Below are 20,391 nucleotides of genomic sequence, written 5' to 3' on the forward strand. Positions count from 1 at the left end.
GCGGTTTGCTGATGTGTTCTCCCCCCGGCCAGGCCGGACCGACCTGATAGCGCACCAAATCGAGACACCCCCGGGGTGACGGTAAGGTCACGACCCTACAGACTACCCGAACACAAAAGAAAAGTGGTTCGGGAGGAATTAGCGGCTATGTTGGAGATGGGGGTAGGTGCGTCCCCAGGTAGACAAGACAGCGGCAATTGCAGCCTGCCCGCGCCCCAAGACGAAAAAGGAGGTGATGCGGTTTTTGGGGCTGGCAGGTTACTACAGACGGTTCATCGCCGGGTTTGCGGACCTCACCAGCCCCTTGACCGACCTGACCCGGAAAGGTGCGTCAGATCCGGTCCAGTGGTTGGAGCAGTGCCAGCGGGCGTTTGAGAAGGTAAAACAGACTCTCTGTGGGGAGCCACTCCTCCACACACCTAACTTTTCTCTCCCGTTTGTGCTGCAGACCGACGCGTCGGACAGAGGGCTGGGGGCCGTTTTGTCCCAGGAGGTCGAGAGGGTCGACCGCCCCGTGGTCTACATCTGCCGGAAACTGTCGGAGAGGGAGGCCAGGTACAGCACGGTGGAGAAGGAGTGCCTGGCCATCCGGTGGGCGGTGGGCTCCCTGCGCTACTACCTCCTGGGACGCCCATCCACCCTCTGCTCGGACCACGCCCCGCTCCAATGGCTCCACCGCATGAAGGATACTAACGCCCGGATCACTCGGTGGTATCTGGCCATGCAGCCTTTTAACTTCAAGGTGGTCCATAGGCCGGGGACGCAGATGGTCGTGGCGGACTTACTCTCTCGCCCTCTGGAGGGAGGGGGGGGGGAGTAAGCTAGGCCGGACGGCTCCCCGGCCTAAGACGGGCGGTGGGGGTATGTGGTGGCGGGCGTGGTTTTGGCTCGGCTGCAGAAGGAGAGAGAGAGGGGGAGTGGCTCGGGGAACAGTGCCAGGTGCAAACACTTGACAACCAGCTGGGGTGAATTAACGTTTGTCCTCTCGCCCCTATAATAACAGTGAGGCGGGCGAGCGAGGAGGTGCCACCCCGAGCGAGCGAGCGGGATACCGGCGGATTGTGTCAGAGCAAAAATAAAAAGCATTTGAAACCCGCCACCCTGAGGTCCTGTGCCGTGTCTGTAGCCCCCACGCACCCACACCGTACAGGCAACTATCTCAACTACTAGCTGAATTGTGTGACTAATTAATAAATTAGGAGGAAAGAAATGTTGGCACTTTGAGATCCAGCAAGATAAACTTGGTTTGAAAGAAAAGCATAAAATCACAGGAGCTCAAAATATTTTGTTGCTAACATCAATTGAGAACCACAGATTTCCAAGACATGTGAACGTTGTCATCATGGCTGTTGCTAGGAGAGGACTATCAGGTGGCATTGCCCACCCCTCCCCCCTCGTCCAAGCTGGAATGTTAATTAGTTAGAGGAAAATAAATAATGAGTAGACCTAAATAGAGAAACTCCCAGATCTCACAGTGAAATTATAATGTCACTCATTTTTTAATAAACAAGGCATTAAATGAATATGCAATGTTAAAGGTATGGTGAACAAAGCAGAATATAATATAGAATATAATATAATGCTTCTCAATGTCTGCTGAATGTGTTCACAGAATCGTTTAACATTTTGGCCTAAGCAACTTATGCAGCCAGCAATCACTCTCTACGGCAGTAAGAAATTATAACAGCTTTGACAAAACTGTAAAAACATTTACATTTTTGTTATTTACATTGGTAGCTTAAGCTGTTTTTCCTGTCCATGGACAGTAATGATAAATACTAATGCATAACAATGTTTGTACTGCTATACCAAGTTATGTGATCCGTTTCCTACCTGATTGCTGGTGCCGATGTCCACTCCCCCTTTCAGATATTCCAAAACCTTGTCGATGTTTCCAGCTCTCGCCGCTCTCAGGAAACTGGTGTTGCTGTCAGACTGCAAGAGACACGAGAGAAATACATTTTTCATTAAACAATCTACAAAATGTCCCAAAGCACATAGTCACATTCTCTTTTTCTGCCGATAATAGTTACCAGGCAATGTCAATGTCGCAATGGCAAATTATTTATCAAATGGATTTAAAAACCCAACTCACAATCTAGCTTCGCAAATTTGTGAAGGGAGAAAGTCACTCAAGTGTCAGAAGCGAGCAGACAGTTGGAAGAGGTTGGCAGACTTCAGATATCCAGGATTTCCTGGGATTGCTCGGCAAGTGAGCTAAATGAACTGTGGCTTAAAGTTTGGGAGACCTTAGAGAAATAACTGCTGTCATGTGGACCGCATTTCAAAATGAAACGCGCCTCTATTTAAGGTGTTACGGTAAATGGGCCTGTACAGCCCAAAAGGCACTGCTCATCTTTGAAGTGTCTTTTTTCAATCCTTGAACTCTCTTTAAACCAGATCCAAGCTGGGTAACACTCTGATTTCACTTGATCCTTCTTCATGTTGACCTCCTCTATAAAGTTGTACATTTCCATCAAATATTACTGTGTACTTTTTAAAGAAAATCTAAGCCAAAGTTAGTAATAATGCCATTATTTTCGTTTTTTCTTAAACTTTAAACTGTCTTTAATCAGATCCAAGATGGGTAACACTATATTTACACTTGATCCTGGTTCATGTTGACCTCATCTATAACCATATACATTTCCATAAAATTTAACTGCGTAGCTTTTGAGAAAAGTTAAAGTAAAATCATGAATGAATAGAATGACATGTTATTCGGCATTTCCCTTTCCTCTATGCCCATTTGTATTTCCATAAACCTTTACTGTACAGTTTGAAATAAGAGAAAGTCAAATCAGTTGGTCCTTTGTCACATTCAGTGCAGACCACGGGATGTACGGTCTGGGGATAATTGATAAATACAATGTACATTTGACTGATTTTCTCCTTCAATTTTCTCAAACTGTGCAGTAATATTTGTTGGGAATGTACAAGCGTATAGAGGAGGTCAATCTGAACTAGGATCAAATGGAAAAAGACTGTTACGCATCTTGGATCTGGTTTAAAGACCGTTTGGAATATGACACTTCATAGCTAGGCGATTAGTGCCTTTAAGGCTGAAAGCCCGTTTACCATAACGCCCCCTGTAGAAGTGCATTATTTCTTTTAATGCGGTCCACATGACCGCAATAGAGTAATACAGCGTGGCAGAGCCATTAACCGACTGTAGTCAGGTGTTTTCACTGGACACAGCAGCAGCGGTGTCTTGCCACACAGCCACCTGTCACTGACTGTGTTTTTTGTTTTTTTAAGAATTTGATGATCATCAAGTTCTTGTGGGATAAGTTTTGGACTGTTGGCATTGGCAGTTGCATGTTGTTCCTCTTTCCCGTGCTGCCTCTCGCCGAGCCGGCGGTCAGAGTCACGGTCTTGAACGTTCCGCCGTTCGTACCGGACGATGCGCTGCTCGGCGAGCTGGTGAAGCACGGGACGGTGGTGTCCCAAATGGGGAAGGTTTCCTCAGGGTGTAGGTCTCCTCTGCTGAGACATGTGGTGTCGCACAGGAGAGAGCTCCACATGGTCCTCACAAGACCCAGGCTCTCAACTTGGTGATCAAGGTGAGGATCGACGGGTTTGACTATGTCATGTTCGCCACATTGGACGATGGGAGGTGTTTCCGGTGTGGTGGAGAGGGACACCTGGCGAGGTCTTGCCCAGTGAAGACTCCCTCCCCTCAGAACCAGAACCGGGAGGGTGCCGGGGGTGCCAGGGAGGAAGGGGCGGCTGGTGAGGCCCAGCAGGTCGGTGAGGAGTCGGGCGAAGTGGTGAGTGGGGCTCAGAAGGTCGGTGGGGAGTCAGGTGAAGGGGTGAGTGGGGCTCAGAATGCCGGTGGGGAGTCAGGTGAAAGGGTGAGTGGGGCTCAGAAGGTCGGTGGGGAGTCAGGTGAAGGGGTGAGTGGGGCTCAGAAGGCCGGTGGGGAGTCAGGTGAAGGGGTGAGTGGGGCTCAGAAGGCCGGTGAGGAGTCAAGTGAAGGGGTGAGTGGGGCTCAGAAGGCCGGTGGGGAGTCAAGTGAAGGGGTGAGTGGGGCTCAGAAGGCCGGTGGGGAGTCAAGTGAATGGGTGAGGGGGGCTCAGAAAGTCGGTGGGAAGTCAGCTGAAGGGGTGAGTGGGGCCCAACCGGTCAGTCAGGTGGGGGAGGGGATGGGCGAAGCCCAGCTGATCGATCACGGGAGGGAGGGGGTGAGTGTAGGTGTGGATGGGGAGGTGAATGCGACAACACAATCCTGTAGATACACGCTCAAACTGCAGGGCGTCCAGCAGGAGCCTTGTGATGCTTTTCTACAACAGAATACAGAATATGACCCCTTCTCACTCAGAAGGCAGCGCAGGTACTGATTCAGGCTCATCTCCCGCCTTGACTATTGTAACACTCTCCTGGCAGGTGTCCCTGCTACCGCCCTTCGACCTCTGCAGCTCATCCAGAATGTAGCAGCTCGACTGGTCTACAATCTTCCAAAATTCTCCCACTCCACATTTCCATTCTCCTCACTGGTTACCGGTGGCTGCCCGCATGCAGTTCAAAGCATTGGTGCTCACGTATCATGCGGTGAATGGATCGGGTCCAGTCTACATCCAGGACATGATCAAAACCTACATCCCAACCCACACACTCCGCTCTGCATCTGCCAAGCTGCTTGTTCCTTCCTCTCTCTTTGCTGTCCTGGCTCCCAAATGGTGGAATGAGCTCTCTGATGTCAAGACTGCAGAGAGCCTTTACATTTTCCGCCGCAAACTCAAGACACACCTCTTCAGACTGTACCTCGACTAAAACGCTAACAAATTGTAGCACTTAAATTGTACTTATTATGGCACTTATCTATGACAAGTTATGAAATGGCTCATTTGACAAAAATTGCACTTTCTAGGTTGAAATGCACTTATTGTAAGTCGCTTTGGATAAAAGCGTCAGCTAAACGTAATGTAATGTATTATTTGCAGGGGATGCTGCATTGACATAAAAAATATGGGACAAACCCTGTGCCGTTTTGATTCAAATACGGGACGATTCCATATTTTAAGGAACGGGTGGCAACCCTAGTCTCTGTACTGCCTCTCAGGACGTTTACAGTTAGGGCTGGCTCAGGTTAGCCTGGACCAGTCGTTATACAAGGGAAGGTTGGTGGGCGGGCTGAAGCCCTCCGAGGAAGACCAGAAGAAGGGCAGGGCGGGCATGTGTCGTCGGGGCGTTGGCCCGAGAGAGGACCCAGTGGATCTCCAGGGTGGTATGCAGTCTTGAGGACAGACAGACGGCAGGAGAATCTGTTCCGCCGTCCTTGAGAAGTGCGCAGCCAGAATCAGTGGTCCAGGCGACTGGAACCTGAGTGCTGGATTTGGGGGCACTGGCGACAGGAAACGATGCCGGACTCAATGGCACCGCCGAAAGGTTACTGATGTTTCTGTTAGGTATAATTTTGTGGTATTTCACAATGAGTTCAGCTAGCACAACGTTGTTTCATTAAAAAGCAAATATTTTGAGATCTAGCTTTGCAACCGAGGGTTATAGAAAATAAAGTTCCACCATATTATAGTTGAAAACCCCCAAAACAAAAATCACTCAAGAAACCTCTTTTAGAAACACAAGAAATGTTTTTGCCTTCCAGACATATTTTTACAGAAGTGAGCAATACTTTTTTTCTTGTATTCCCAGCAGCAGCAGTAGCATTCTGCTAAATTAATTAAATTGTTTTTTAAAATTAGCCACTAGACTCCACACGCAGATGGTAAGTTTATGAGTAAAAATTTCCCACTGGCAAATAACAACACCCCATGCACAGATACAAGCTCCTCATATTTTCAACACTAAAATCATCTCCTCATTGTAATACTTTGGCGCTAATCCAACTTGATTCTGAAGTCAGAACAACAAGTCCAAAATCAGTTATACATTACTTCAAGTGAAACAGAAAAATGCATCTGCTGCATACAAAATGCACATCTCGTTAGTGACAGCCACAAAAACAGTCCGGTTATCAAGATGGTGCCTAAAAATAGAAGTACCTTTAGCTTTGAAAGTGAGGGCAGACACTTACTTCTATGTTTCCGCTTTAAAAAGTTAGATCAAAACCTTCTTGTCAATCCCAAGTTGTATTCTGCACCTGCTGGTGTGGGTTCTTACCAGCATTAATGGTGGCTGTTCAGGAAAGTGCTCCACACAGTAGTAGTCTGGCAAAGCATTCTGGTCCCGGTGACATTGGCTCCCAGCTGTCATCAGGCCCTTGTCAGAACCACACACATTACACATGGCCAACTTGTCCATGCTTAAAGATTTAAAAGTCTATCCCAGCCAAAGGTAAAGTAATCCCACTCGGATAATCCAAGTTTTGCTCCCTTCCCCCTAAAAACTTACACCCAGTGGGGGTGACCCCCTCAGTCATTGCTAAAACTCAGTTGCCTTCGGCCTGGGCAGCATTTTAGTCCTTGTTGCACTGCCACCTCGAGCAGAGTGCTAGCGCTTCCTCATGGCTAATTACAATTCTCACATTGACCAACACCCCCCTAACCTTGACTATTTTTATAACCACCAGCCGAGCTATGCACCTCGAGAGAAAGCGCAGAGGGTGGTGGTTGGGAAGCTAATGCAGGAGGGGGATTCAAAGACACATTGAGCATGTCGCCTATATGTGAAAATATTTTGTGACCGTATGTAATCTTTGTCAAATTAAGCACACTAAATTTAAAAAAAAGGAACTAAAACTATTTGTCTGGGAAACCCATTGCATTCATGCTAATTTGGTTAGAAAAGCACACAGGATTGTGGGAGTCACCCTTCCTGATGCTGGCCACCTCCAAAAGAAGGCTTTTCCCCTTGACCGGTTTTCTCCATCACACCCTCACTCAACACCCCACCCAACTTAAAGTGCTGCAGGGGTGACAAACAGAGAATAACACGTCACTTTGTAAAAAAGTGCCTTTTTCACTTTTTAAGTGTTTTTATGTCTCATCTAATTTATATTTATTTTATGTTGTGTGGTTAATGTTTTTATACATTCTTTTGTGACTGTCACTGCTGTTCTTAAGAGTCACCAACTTAATTTTGTTGTATGTTTTTATTTAAATGACCTTATAATGTTCACTATCAGTTAATGATATCAGGCTTGGTGATTTACTAATGCAGATATGTGTCAGACAGTGGCCCAGAGCTGTATTGATTCACTTGGACTGAAAGCGAAAATATATTCACACAGACATTTTCATGGCAATTTGTCGTTTTACAGCATTTATGTTATACTATTTAATAAGAGCTTCAGCAGGTGCCCGCTGTCTGAATGTCCTATCCATGCATCCATCCAGATGTATGTTTTGTTGTCACCCCATGTGTATGTCTCCTCGGCTGATGACATCAGGGAGGTCAATGTTGTCCTCTAGCTGTGACTACAGTGTGTGAATGTTAGTTACTGATCGGCAGGTGCCACTGTGTATGGTAGGTCCTGTCATCAGTGTATGAATGGGTGTAAATGATGTCATGTAGTGTTAAAGCGCTTTGAGTGGTCAGAAGACTACAAAAGTGCATTATGAATGGCCTTCTACTTTTATGTCACTTAACATTGCCTTTCCAGTTCCAGTAACCTTCTCACCGATGTAATTGACTTAATGTCCCATTCCATCTCCCCTCTAAACAGCCATCATCTGCCAAAACACTCATCCAATTAGTGCAGCCACAACAAATGAGTCAATGGATGTTTGTGTGTGTATGGTTAAAGGAGACAGGTCAAACCTGGACTTGGAAGAGAAAGCAATACAATATTTTGAAAACGCCAAAATCTTGAAACAATACCACATGCCACAGAAATCCCCCTTCCCATCCAACCCCCTCCAGCATTCCCTCTGTGGGAGTGTAATCCACTGGGCGGGACAGTCGTAGACAACAAACCCTTTTAATCTATGAGGGACCATATGGCTCACTGGCTGCAGCAGCGAGGAGGCAGAGGAGGAGCGATGGGTATTGTATTGCTACATGTTCCCTCTATGGGGGGAAATGTGAGCATGTGTGTCGTTACAAGCAGGGGAAAGGGCAGAGAGGTTTTAGAATAACAATTCATGGGGTTTTACTGAAGCAGAAAATTGATTTTTAACACATCCTGTTTTAAATTGTGTTCTGTTAAATGTGTTTTCTTGATTTTAATCACAAAAATCAAATATCTTTATCTATATCCTTTAATATCTAAGTTTTTAAATGTGAATGTAGACCTACAGATTTATCTTAGTAGGCTACATAAATCAATGCAGGAAACTGGTTTGCTATTACTGGCTAAAGCTGAGGTACCATGAGACCAAACCTAGACCCTTGTCAGCACTGAGCACTCATCAGAGGTTCACTGTGTAAGCACTTTTCAGTCTGAGATGTCCATGTTTTGTTCTGGATTTCCTTTTGAAAAAAAAATACACTTTCAGTGATGCAGGTTATTGAAAACTTTGGTTCAACTCCAACGTCTGGAAGAGAATTAAAATGTAAACCAATAGTTTGCTATCTTTCTCCATTTTTCTGTCCCCCTGCTGCTTCGCAAATGTCATTTTTGGTCAATTCGCAAGTATCTCATATCCGCGCCTGACGCGACAGAGAGAGGGTGTGGTTTATCACCCTGAAAGGGAGATGGTGGAGCTTGGACTAGAGAGGGTTTGCTGGGAACTGCAAGATTGGTGGTTTGAATCCTGACTGCCCCATGCGCTATGTCAAAGCGTGCTTGAGCAAGATGCCCAACCCCTAATTGCTCCCCGGGCAAAATGTTAAAACAATGGGTTAAAAATGCAATTTAAGTGGCTTTGGATGAAAACATCAGCTAAATGACATTTAATGAGACAAATCAACTTTCCGCCGTTGGTTTTCCTCCACATCAACCATGGACAACATATTGACTCTATACTTGTTGTGAACGTCCTACTCATGTCGGACAACCAAACGGAGTCGTATTTTTGTACTAAGGTGCAAACAGCTCAGTGAATTACACCAACTTCTACAGGAACTGCACCTGGATGACTACCGCTTCCAGCGGTACATGATGCTAGCAGTTAGCCCGTTTGATAGCTCGTTGGCTCGGATCGGGCAACGGACTCCTAAAAAGCTGAGCTAGGACACAGACTAAGAATAGGGGACGGAAAGAAAGTATTTCATCTTACAGAATTGTGTAGAAGTGCATTGAGTTAGCCAGGCAAAACAATTATCTGTGATTAAATATGAACCATACTGTATGAAGCATTTTACTGCCAGAGTGATGTATTAATGAGTAGTACACTCAGCAGCCTATACAGAAGGAACTGTTACCGTTTAACCTGCTGCGTTATGAAAAATAAATGAAAGGATGAATTGACAAAATTGGATGCAAGCTTGGTATGGAAACACAGATTCTGAAACAATATCTTTGTATTGTTCTTTCGCTAAAACATAAGGAACTTGCCTAAATGTCTTTTCTGCGTCAAACAGTTTTGAGAGTTACAAATTGGTTAGTTTTAAACAAGACAGTGGCAGCATAACCACACGTTGGATGTCTCTATTTTCCAAGATATGGGACTGACATGTTGAATTGAAGATTGACTTGAACACAGAGGATAATGGTACAGAGCTTGAAGAAAGCCTCTTTACGAGCCACCACCACCTGGTACTTGATGGACCGGATCCAGTAGGGCAAATGAATCCTTGTTAGCCCGTTTTAATTGATTTGGTGTGGTAATATTATTTTTACAAACCCTACAACCTAGCATGGCCTGTGAAAAAAAAACACAGGATAAAGGCTGTCGTGTGGAGAGATGATGAGCCTGACCAAAAAAGCAAGCCCCATAGAGCTGAATAAGAGATGAGATGAGAAATGACTCTGACTGGACAAGACAGCAGACAATAAGACAGAGGGGAGCAAGGATAAGCATAATGAGAGGAGAAGGAAGTACAGCTCCACAAATGAATAATAGAAATAATTAACTATACAGTCTCCAGGTAGTAATATTACACCTTGAGTACCCCCTTACACTGCATGAGGTTGAGATGCTATGCTTTTCTTTCATGATTCTGTCTCTACCTTAAATATAAATACAACTATATAATAATATAATAAAATAAAATAAAATCCTAACCTGTCTCATTTACAAAGAGAAAAAAGACTCTATAAGAAGAAGAATAGGAATAATTGTTGTCATTGTTCAGAGTTTTGATGCCAAATCACGATGGCAAATTCGCAACAAGTAAGTGTTGTCCATTAAGTGAACTCGTAAACTCTTCAATTCTCCAAAAAGAATTTCAGGCAGATATCGGTCAAGCTAAGCTCCTTTGGGTGATCTTTCCCCTTGCATAACTAATCCACACCATCAGCTGCTATATTGCATTGCACATCCAATTTTAAACCACACCACTGTGGCGATAGGGTCTGAGAGCCGCTGGGTTCATGTGCTTTTATTTCACATCCAGAAATTCACAGAGGGAAAGGTATAAACTCCATATGACAAGATCTTGTAGAGACCTAGGAAGACCAACAACCACTGGCTCCATTAATTAACTTTAAGGGAAAGAAGAATATTGTTTAAAATGTACCGTAGAAAGCCCAAAAGGCATCCCTGGCCATTGCCCTTCTAGAGTGCTATTTAACATTTTGCCTCTGCACACTAAGCGTAGACCCTGTTCTTCGTACTGGATTGTCCCTCTTTTGGTTGCCCTAGCAACAAAATTGGTAAATCCCTGAGCTGCACAGTCCCATAGTGCAACAGGAAACTCTAATCCAGGATTTTGCCAATCCCAGTTCAGCATCAAACAGTGGTGCATGCTCAACATCCCTATTCCATTAGTGGGGGTTTGTGTGGGGACAGGATTTGTGGTGTGAGGGATCATTATCCACATCTCCACCACTGACATTCCACCCTAAATTGCATCAGATTGGCACCCAGTTGTGGCCTGAAATTGATGGAAAACAGACAAGAATAAGAGTGGCGTTTCCTGCAGAACAGATAAATATTGTAAAGCTGCAGGGGTCAGAGCAGAAAAAGAAAGCATCGCTTGTGCTTGCATTTGAAAATCATATATTCACTTTTAGCACACTCAAGTTGTTAAGTCTTCAGAAGCAAATTGGGGTTCAGCATCTTACCCCAGGACACAACACTGGATTGTTGGGGGACAAACTCCAACTTCTGAACCAAGGTTACCCCAATACACACTATAATATAAGTCCATGGGAAGCTGTCGGCAATAAGAGCTTTAGCAGTATGCAATATCCAGATTTACTGCAAGGCCTTGAAACTAAATAGGCATCCGTCCACAACTCATGTCAAAGAGAATTTTGTTTTTGGAAGGAGGCTGAATGTATGGCTGTACAATAACCACTGTAGTACGGATGGGATGTTTGGATAATTTTACTGGTTCTTTGAATCTTGTTCAGTAAAATGAATGAATCTCGGGGGTGTTATAGCCAATTCCGTGGCCTAAATACGTCCACTGTAAACACGTATCATATTCTAATGTAGGTTAGTGCATGAAAACCAGCTAAACAGTTTTTGATGATTTGAAATGTTTTTTTATTATCACACTAGCATTTAATTATCATGGCAAACAATTACAGTGCACTAACTGTAAGTGTAAACATTAAGTCAAAATAACAAAACCAGCCAGTATGACTGAACGAATATCGTTCACGTCTTTTTAAAACAGCGAATGGAATGAAGTAACTATTTCCTCTACCAAACCAATGCAAGTCACGTAAAAAAAAGTATCCAAAGACTCATACAAAGAACCAGTCGTTGAATGAATGAATCATTTCTGTTTCCTCTATCCACCAGTACTGAGCCTATGCAGGTCATGTGAAAAATGATCCAAAGACTCATACCCGAAAACCTAGTGGGGGAAATGAACAAATAATTTCTGTTTCATTGACTGAGCCTATGCAACAGTCCCGATGCACGGCCAAAAGAAAATGAAGGAATCTCTCTTTGAGAGGACTCCGAGTCCTTCTAAGGATTCGTTCAAACGACACATCACTACAAGAGAATACATTGTAGACAATATTGCTTGAAATGAAAATGTTCCTTCAGTGATGAATGACTTTTCAGTCCCTAGATGAGCATTTTATTGCGAATGAATTGGGCACCAATCTGATTCTGTTCTGATCAGTCAGCACCACTGGCTACTTGGAAGCTTGAGGAGTTCTTAGGGCAATGCCAAGAGAGGTAACGGGTATCTTTGGCGAGGTGGATATTCAGAATCGTGATAGGATTTCCTATTGAAAACACTTTCAGTATTGCAGGTTATTGATAACTTTGGTTCAACTCCAACGTCTGGATGAGAATTAAAATGTAAACAAAAGTGTTTTCTCTCTTTCTCCATTTTTCTGTCGCCCTGCTGCTTTGCGAATGTCATTTGTGGTCAATTCGCAAGTATTGCATATTCGCGCCTGACGCGACAGAGAGAGGGTATGGTTTATCACCCTAAAAAGGCGGTTGGTGGCGCATGGAGTAGAGAGGGTTTGCTGGGAACTGCAAGATCAGTGGTTTGAATCCTGGCTGCCCCATGCGCCATGTCAAAGTGCGCTTGAGCAAAATACCCAACCCCTAATTGCTCCCCGGGCAAAATGTTAAAACAATGGGTTAAAATGCAATGCAAATGGCTTTGGATGAAAACATCAGCTAAATGACATCTAATGAGATCAACTTTCCGCCATTGCTTTTCCTCCGTATCAACCATGGAAGACATATTGACTCTAAACTTGTTGTGGAAAACCTACTCATGTTGGACAACCATTTTTGTACTAAGGCGCAGACAGCTCAGTGAATTTCACCAACTTCTACAGGAACTGCACCTGGATGCAGACATGCCAACCCTCCAGATTTTTCTGGGAGACTCCGGAATTTCAAAGCCCCATTATTATTGAACATGGCTACAATCCTGTCACCATGCTGCCGACAAGCCCAAGTTGTATTGGGTGCTCGCTCCTTTTGCTTGACGCACGCTCCTGGTCTTGAATGTAGAATCGATAGCTCTACCTTAGTGTCCCGGATGTTGGTGTTTTTGCGGCTGAATTTTTTGGGCTGAATATTGTTACCATGATTTTTTTCGCGGCTGAATATTTTAACAGTGATTTTTTTTAGGTTGAATTTTTTGCAGTATTTTAAAGTTGAAAAACATTCAGATACATAATTTCAATGCATAAATATTCAGTGCTAGGAATTCAATCACCTTTTTTTTCAATACCCGATGACACAGATTTACTTCCATAGTATTACCATGACTCAATCTTAACACACGTAAGACAAGTAGTGTAAAAATACATTTTGCTACCTGCCATAGCACAACGTCAGTTGTTTTGGCGTAATACTGGTATGAACGGTACGTGAGTATACCGGTATAACATTTGAACTGGTATACCGCCCAGCCCTAATGGGATGTTGTAAAAAGGCACATATGGTTGTATGCTGTTTGTTAAAAGTGCGGAGTCTTTCCCAGACTGGTCGCAATAAAGGTATGCGGATGTATCGTGCATCTCGGTGCTGATAGCGTCACGGAGTTTTGTCGCCAAAGATAGAATATATTAACTTTCCTGTTTGCTGTGTTTTGGCGTTTAACACCTGAAATTGCCACGAACTTGACGCAATCCTCCCCAGTCTGTGGCCCATGGTTTATCTCTATGTATATGCAGAGCCAGTGAGCAACAGATTTTCAATACAAGAATATGTAACTTGCACAGTTCTAATGTATATATATTTGAACATTTAGTTCAATAAAGTTTATGTGGTAAAGTTAATGAGGCCAACACTGTTTACAATTCCTTTAGTTAACAGACACATAAATAGCACTTTATCTGTAACTTTATCTCAAGCACAGCACTGGAAAAAAGAGGAGGATGGAAGTTCTGCCCTTTCTCTAATAGAGCTGTATATTAATCCTACCCATTTATTTATCATGCATATATTTACACATTTATATCTACATGACTGTCATGCTAACAATGTGAAATAGACACAGTGACAACACCAAAACAACTTTATCCAAACATGAACAAAGTTAATTACTGGGCTTTGTCTTTAAAATATGTTATTTTAATGGAGAATGATGCCTTTCTCGGAATTTATTCTTTAATTTATCCCTTAACATTGTAAACATCAGTTATGGTTGATCTCTAGTTACAATTCTTCCTCATGCAACATGTTAGTTTTGTAAATGATGGTGCATTTGGTGTAATGTTGACTAAAAAGCAGGGTAAGCTTCATAGCTGGCTACCTTGTGATTGACAGGTCGCTACCACAACATTCTCCTGTACAGGAGATGCTCCTGTTTCATCTTACAACATTTTCTTCTTCAGTGAACTTTTGACCAGTTTTGCTTCCCTAAATATATCCTATTCAGCATTCGGTTGTTCTCAGCTCTGCCCTTGTTTCACTTCAAGATACAAATATGGCGACAGAGTCTATATCCATATCTTATAAAACTTCCCATGTTAGATAATAGAGAATATTATACATACTAGTGTCATCCTCCATTTCCCAATAATAAAATGTTGGCATACTGAATCAAGCTGATACTGAGCTTTTAGCTATTTACCTGAACATCATTTACTATGGAGTATGAATATTCTACATTCTCATTGTTTGAAGGTGAGAATGATAATTTAGTTAAATATCAGTTTAACATTTTTGCAGCTTTAAATGTCACAGTTTGGAAATATAGTTATAGTCATCAACCACCAGGCTTGGCAATTAAAAATCGTACCAACAACTGAAAGTACAACTCTCCAGGTGTTAAATATGACAACTTGGAATATATTTGAGATGCGCCACCCCCACTCACTTGTTCTACTGCCCCAATGGGAGTTCCTTATGCCATCTTCAATCCATTTTTCAGTAGAATGCAGTGATCCAAGCAAACAATTCAAAATACTTTTAATACTTTTTAATTTAACAAGTAAGAACAGCGATGCACATTCCCTCCATATAAAATTCACCAAATTGTGCAACTCACATAACTTTCCTAAAAGAGCAACATCTCCGAGTGAATCCAGTGCCTCTATGCTTTATTGTAATGTGCAGCAAAGAAAAAATAACAGCGATCCCACACTCAATCATGTTTACAAATACATTAAATAATGACCATAAAAAGGTACAGCATATCTGAGAAGCCCACGTGCCAAATTCAACCACATCAGTGGGATTCTGTGTCTTTTCACGAGCAAGCAGAATAAACATACACTGCGCAGCCTGGCAATGCACCAGAGACATCTGCGTAGGTGCATCTACAGGGAGACAAGAATAGGTATTTGTAGGAATCTGATTGTGGGACTCAGTGTGATGGAATGGTGCCCACCCTGGGAAGGTTTGTGCGTGGGGATAGAAACCCTAGTTGAGGGATTGGTGACTTATGTAGAGGTAATTTGATGATAAATGAAAGATGAGAGGGAGGAGAATCCTTTAGCACTGTACAAGACGACATGAGGACAAGCATTGGCAAGAGCATGGATCAAGTCTAATCCTTATTGTCATGTACTGCTGGAATCACAGCTTACTGTGATGCCTGTTTCTTCTTTTTCTGCGGGTGACAATGAACTGTTGGCATTGATCACAGTATACAGTTCAATGATTTAGATCTCCAGTAGTCCGTTGCCCCTTAATAATACCACAAAATGATGATGCAGGTGAAAATGGAAAAGATTAAGACTTAAAGAGTTTTTTTTTAAAGAAATCCAAGTCCTCTTCATTTTATAAAGCCGGAGTGAGACTTTGATGGAGGCATGACTGGTAGCGAGATGACTAGAGATGAAGAAATCAGCCAAAGACTGGTTGATGACATAAAGCAGGAGGGGATGAATAGGTTCCAGTGAGTCGGTCTGGTACCTTGCGCTTGCGTTCAGCCCGTTCCCGGGATCGCCTCCTTCTCTCTCTGGCTTTCTCCAGAGCCTTCAGATCCGGAGGTTGATCCATCTCGGACCTGGCCTTCTTAATGTGAGCTGCGGCGTGAGCCATGGCTGCCCTCTCACCACTCCCGCACGAAGAAAACCAGTCCTTCAAAGTCCTCTAAAAACACTTGTCTCTATTGTATAGATGCTGGCCCCCGATAACAAGCCTTTCACCGCAACTTTCGTTTTAAGGACAAATCTCCACAAATAGATGAAAGTCTGAGGATTGAGGTAGAGCTGATAGCCTCTTGTCCTCTGAATCACCAGCTCCCCTCGCCAATGGAGAGAGTGTCTGTAAAGCCTCCCCACCCCTGCTGCCCGGGTAACTGCATCTGAGAAGAGAATAAAGAGAGAGGAGGGGCTGGGCCGGTATCACCAAGAGGTAAAACAACAGACCAATAGAATGGCAGAGAAGCAAGAAATAGAAAGAGAGGCTCTTCCCTCTTTATAGAGCTCAGGCTACATAAGAAGCAGCAGATGCTTTAAACCTGAGAAGCCTCTGAATTGGACTCTCTAAATACATGACTTCTCCACTCCTAATACACTCAAGGCAGAAACTGGGGGAGGGGTGTGTGTGGATTATAGTCAGGGAGGAGTTAAAGGAAACTGTATGTGGGAGGGAATACGGTAGCTTCAGTGACTGTTCAAGGGAGGTACCACTTTTCTGGAGCTAAAGGGGGGTGGTAGGGGACTTCAGCATTCCCTATCAGCAGGTCTGAATTGGTACGGTCCGAGTCGGCAACTGGGAGATTTCACAGTTCCGGAGAAAGCGCACACACAAGTACACAATTAGAAGTAATTAAAATATTAAAACCGCATGAAACTGGACATTTTGAAGGAAAGGGCGTCATGACATGGAATGTTCACATGAATACAGAAAAAACAAAATATTTAAAGCCTGGGTGCATGTATATTTCAGCCATATCTTCATGTACATCAGCTATACTGTGTAGGTAGGGACAGAAGCAATGTATGTCAACTTATATCAGGAGAACTGACAAAAAAAACACTAAACGGATTCATCACCCGACACAATCCCTCTCCATTTTGCTGAATACTGAATGCTGATGTTGTATTCAGCACATCCAGTGTTGCTATGAGCATTTCTAGAGCTAGACATTCTTGGTGCAGGAGCACAGCAAGGGAACGCAGTGGAAATGCATTCACTGGCATTGTTAGCTTTTTTATTCAGACAGCCTTTAATAAACATCAAAGTCGGCCACCTACAATGAACCATCACACATAAATATCCAGTTCCAAATAAATTCCTTCCTTAATACTACAAAGACATTGCATGAAATGCTGGTCTTTTCCAAGGCCTCACCCTTTTTGCTTTTTTATACAATGGCCCCATCGCATGGCCTGAACCTAACATTACAATTCAGAACGAGTTGGCTAGTGAAATTATTCAAACGCTAGTTGGCTATAAACTCCACATATTGAATATTGCCGCTCATTCAAGGTTTTTCAAGCATTTTTTTCCATCTCAGACTGTTTCTTGAAAGGTTTGCTTTCCCTGAAAACTTGAAACTTGGTTAAAACTTGACAAACATATGGGTGAAATGCATGTTTGTGTACCGAAAATCAACAAATCTTCCACAGCTTATGATATGTTAATATGAATTTCAAATCCAGACTTTCCCCATCGATATTTACAGGGTTTTTTTCCAAGCTAAACTAACCAAACCTTTCAACATATTTTCCCTTTTGTTTATTAAATATATCCCATATGGCTGGTGGCAATTTTAGGAAATTATTGATTGTACCACCACATAATTTAGGTATGAAGGTTTTTGTAATGTATGCTACTTTTTTGATTACTTTTTTGAGACTTTCAATGTTTTTCAAATGCTCAGTACATTTATTGTGAGTTTGTCATCAATATCACCATTGTTCCTGCTACAACAAATTAATTTGTCATGTAAAATATGTAAATACAGTCCGTTTACATATTCTGAGATATGGTGGATCAAGTTCATTCTTATTTTCATTAAAAAATGTTTAAGGATTAAAAAAGACGGTAGGTAAATCAATTGGGGAAATCCAGGCAGAGCAAGTAGAAAATAGGGCGTGACTACTTTTTCAGGAAAAACCTTGATAAGTGGACATTTTGAAACAAACAAAAAAACGCTAGACGGACTGTGTTGAGGGAGATGGTAGTGAACAATTTGCGACCGCACGGTTGTTAACTGACAAGATTCAAAACCCTAAAAGTCAGCCGGTAAGAGCGGTGGAGTCAGGAAAGTTAATAAAAGCAACTGCTGGTAGCGCTCATTGTACTTGATAATTCACAGGGTTTTACTGGAAACCATGGCAGCGGTGGCAATCCCTTGAGTATGCTTTGGGATATGGTTTGAGTGTGGAGTGGCACGGTTGCATCGTTGCACAGACTATCACAGGTGTTTGCTTGTATACATTTGCGTTAAATATTGAATGGGAGTTCTGTGTTTTGTGAATTTAAAAACGTTTTTCACCTTGAACTACACGTAAGGAAATACGTGTTGAATCTACATGAATTAAAGGAAAAAAGAAAAATGTGTATGTCTACAGTGGAATTCCAGTTTACTCCTGGGAGGAGACTCGTCATTTTCCTTGCAAGCAGGGAAACTGCACAAATTTACAGAATGTTATTGTACCACGCAGGAATTGACCGGGGTCAACGGCTTCCCAAACTTTGAGCTAACCTCTGGGCCACTGGCTCTCTTGTATTTGCACAATCAAAAGTCATTGAAATAGGTTGGATCACCTCCATTCAGTCAAGTCAGAGAATGTGATCTGTGGGGACTATTCATTTGCAGTCATTTCGTTATTCATTCTTAATTGTTATTGTTTAATTCTTTCCCACTTTTGAACCGAAACTCCACAACAGGCTGTAAAGGTCATCACCTAGGACACCCACAGAGCTTTAAGAGTTTTTGAGTTTGCCATGGCTCAAAAGATGGTGCTTGAACATGAATGCAAAGACTGTGTTGTCACAGCAACAACGTTTTTTCAAAAACTCCCAATATTCACAGAGACCTATCATTACAGTCTTAAGGCTTATATTTACAGATTTGAAGTCGATCAGATTAAAGGTCTAGGAGATAGACATCTAACTGTAGAAATTTTGCATTGACCTAAGCCAATAGGTGGCGGAATACTTTTTCGAAAATCACTGCATGGGAATACTTTTAGGCCTACACAAGCATCATAAATTAACATTTCTAGCCAGAAATATCAATGTTACTTGGAGTTATAACATTTTACATCTTGAAGAAAATCTGAGGATCATGGATCAATCAGGATGAAGTTGCCTGATTTTGAAAATCTTCATACTTTTGAAGTTATAGGTTTTTACTTTCCAGGCCACACCCCTTACAAACTTCATTGGTCCATAACTTTAATGAAAAATGAGATATCAACATTCTTTCAATAACTTGATGGCATTGAGCCAATGATCATTTTGCTGAATATTTTGTAAGAACATAGCGGCCAGGAGTTTTTCACAAAATTCAAAATGGCGGACATAAAACGGTAGGCGCATTTTTATACAATAATTGACTTTTTTGTAGAGCACATCCAAGAGCACCTGTGTGCAAAGTCAATCGGTAAAAGTGGGCAAAAATGTTCCCAGAGGGAGCACTTACGGGGGCACTTTTTTATCCCCTAATTGAGGGACCCCAAGAATATCAAAAATGTTCGCACTTCTGAAGTGAATGCAAAAATTCAAGAGCTTTTGAATATGATAAAAGTCCCCAAAAGTGCGATTGAAGTGGCAGAAATATAATAATTAGAGATGAGCGAGTACAGCATTATCTGTATCTGTTGAACCCGAAAATGGGCGAGGCTTAACAGGAAGTAGGAAGGATTTACCCCGTAAGTTGTCGGGTTGTCTTGAAATGGGCTGGGCTTTAACCGTTATGCTCTTTTTTTAAGCATGCAATTGACCCTTCGCAGGGAGCTTGATTAACAGGTGATATGACCAATCATACATGAACTTAAAAACAGTGTACTGTACTGATGCATTTCTGCGGTTAAAACAGCATTCTTTCTTAATTCTTATGTTAATTTATGTTTATCACTCATTATTCTGTATCACTGATGATCATGAGAGAGAGAAGGGAAGTGTGTGTGTGGCTTAATTTGTAATATTAATATTTAGTTATTTAACACAACGAGTCCACGTCAGACACGGAGTGCGTGAAGAGAGCCAGCAGACGGTAAAAAGACAGAGAGAGAGAGAGTAGGTCAGTGCGTGAAGTAAAATAAAAAAAAACTGGTTAGAGCCAACTGAAAAAAAAAAATCTCCTAACCCTAACCCGACAGGCAGAGACGCAACGTGAGTCGCATTCTTAAGCACCACGTCTTAACAAGCCCCACGTTTACCTGAACTCTACTAGTTAAGAACAACAAACCAAAGTAAAAAAAATAAACCTGAAGCTGAAGAAATCCTTTTAATTTATTGGAAAAGACCCGCGAACCTGATGACTGAGGGAGGGAGAGAGGAGTTCTGTTTATGATTGAGCCAAGCGGGACACAGCAACACAATAAAT

The 20,391-nt window shown here is 42.6% G+C and overlaps 1 protein-coding gene across 19 annotated transcripts in view; it reads right to left on the minus strand.

Annotated features, from left to right (window-relative positions):
- Positions 1–20,391, minus strand: part of ank2b (ankyrin 2b, neuronal) — a 93,521-nt gene that overhangs the window by 61,017 nt on the left and 12,113 nt on the right. For 9 of the 19 annotated variants that reach the window (XM_062562038.1, XM_062562037.1, XM_062562070.1 and 6 more), the window contains exons 1-2: positions 6,121–6,411; positions 1,834–1,935 (exon numbers count right to left, since the gene is read on the minus strand). In XM_062562038.1, the coding sequence (XP_062418022.1) occupies positions 1,834–1,935; positions 6,121–6,261 (243 nt within the window). In that variant the 5' untranslated portion in view covers positions 6,262–6,411. Of the gene's footprint in view, positions 1–1,833; positions 1,936–6,120; positions 6,418–15,797; positions 16,393–20,391 lie in introns of those variants that run through there. The other 10 variants (XM_062562040.1, XM_062562047.1, XM_062562062.1 and 7 more) reach the window with 7 other exon arrangements.

Source organism: Pungitius pungitius, chromosome 1 (assembly GCF_949316345.1).
Source record: "Pungitius pungitius chromosome 1, fPunPun2.1, whole genome shotgun sequence".
NCBI classification, from domain to species: domain Eukaryota; kingdom Metazoa; phylum Chordata; class Actinopteri; order Perciformes; family Gasterosteidae; genus Pungitius; species Pungitius pungitius.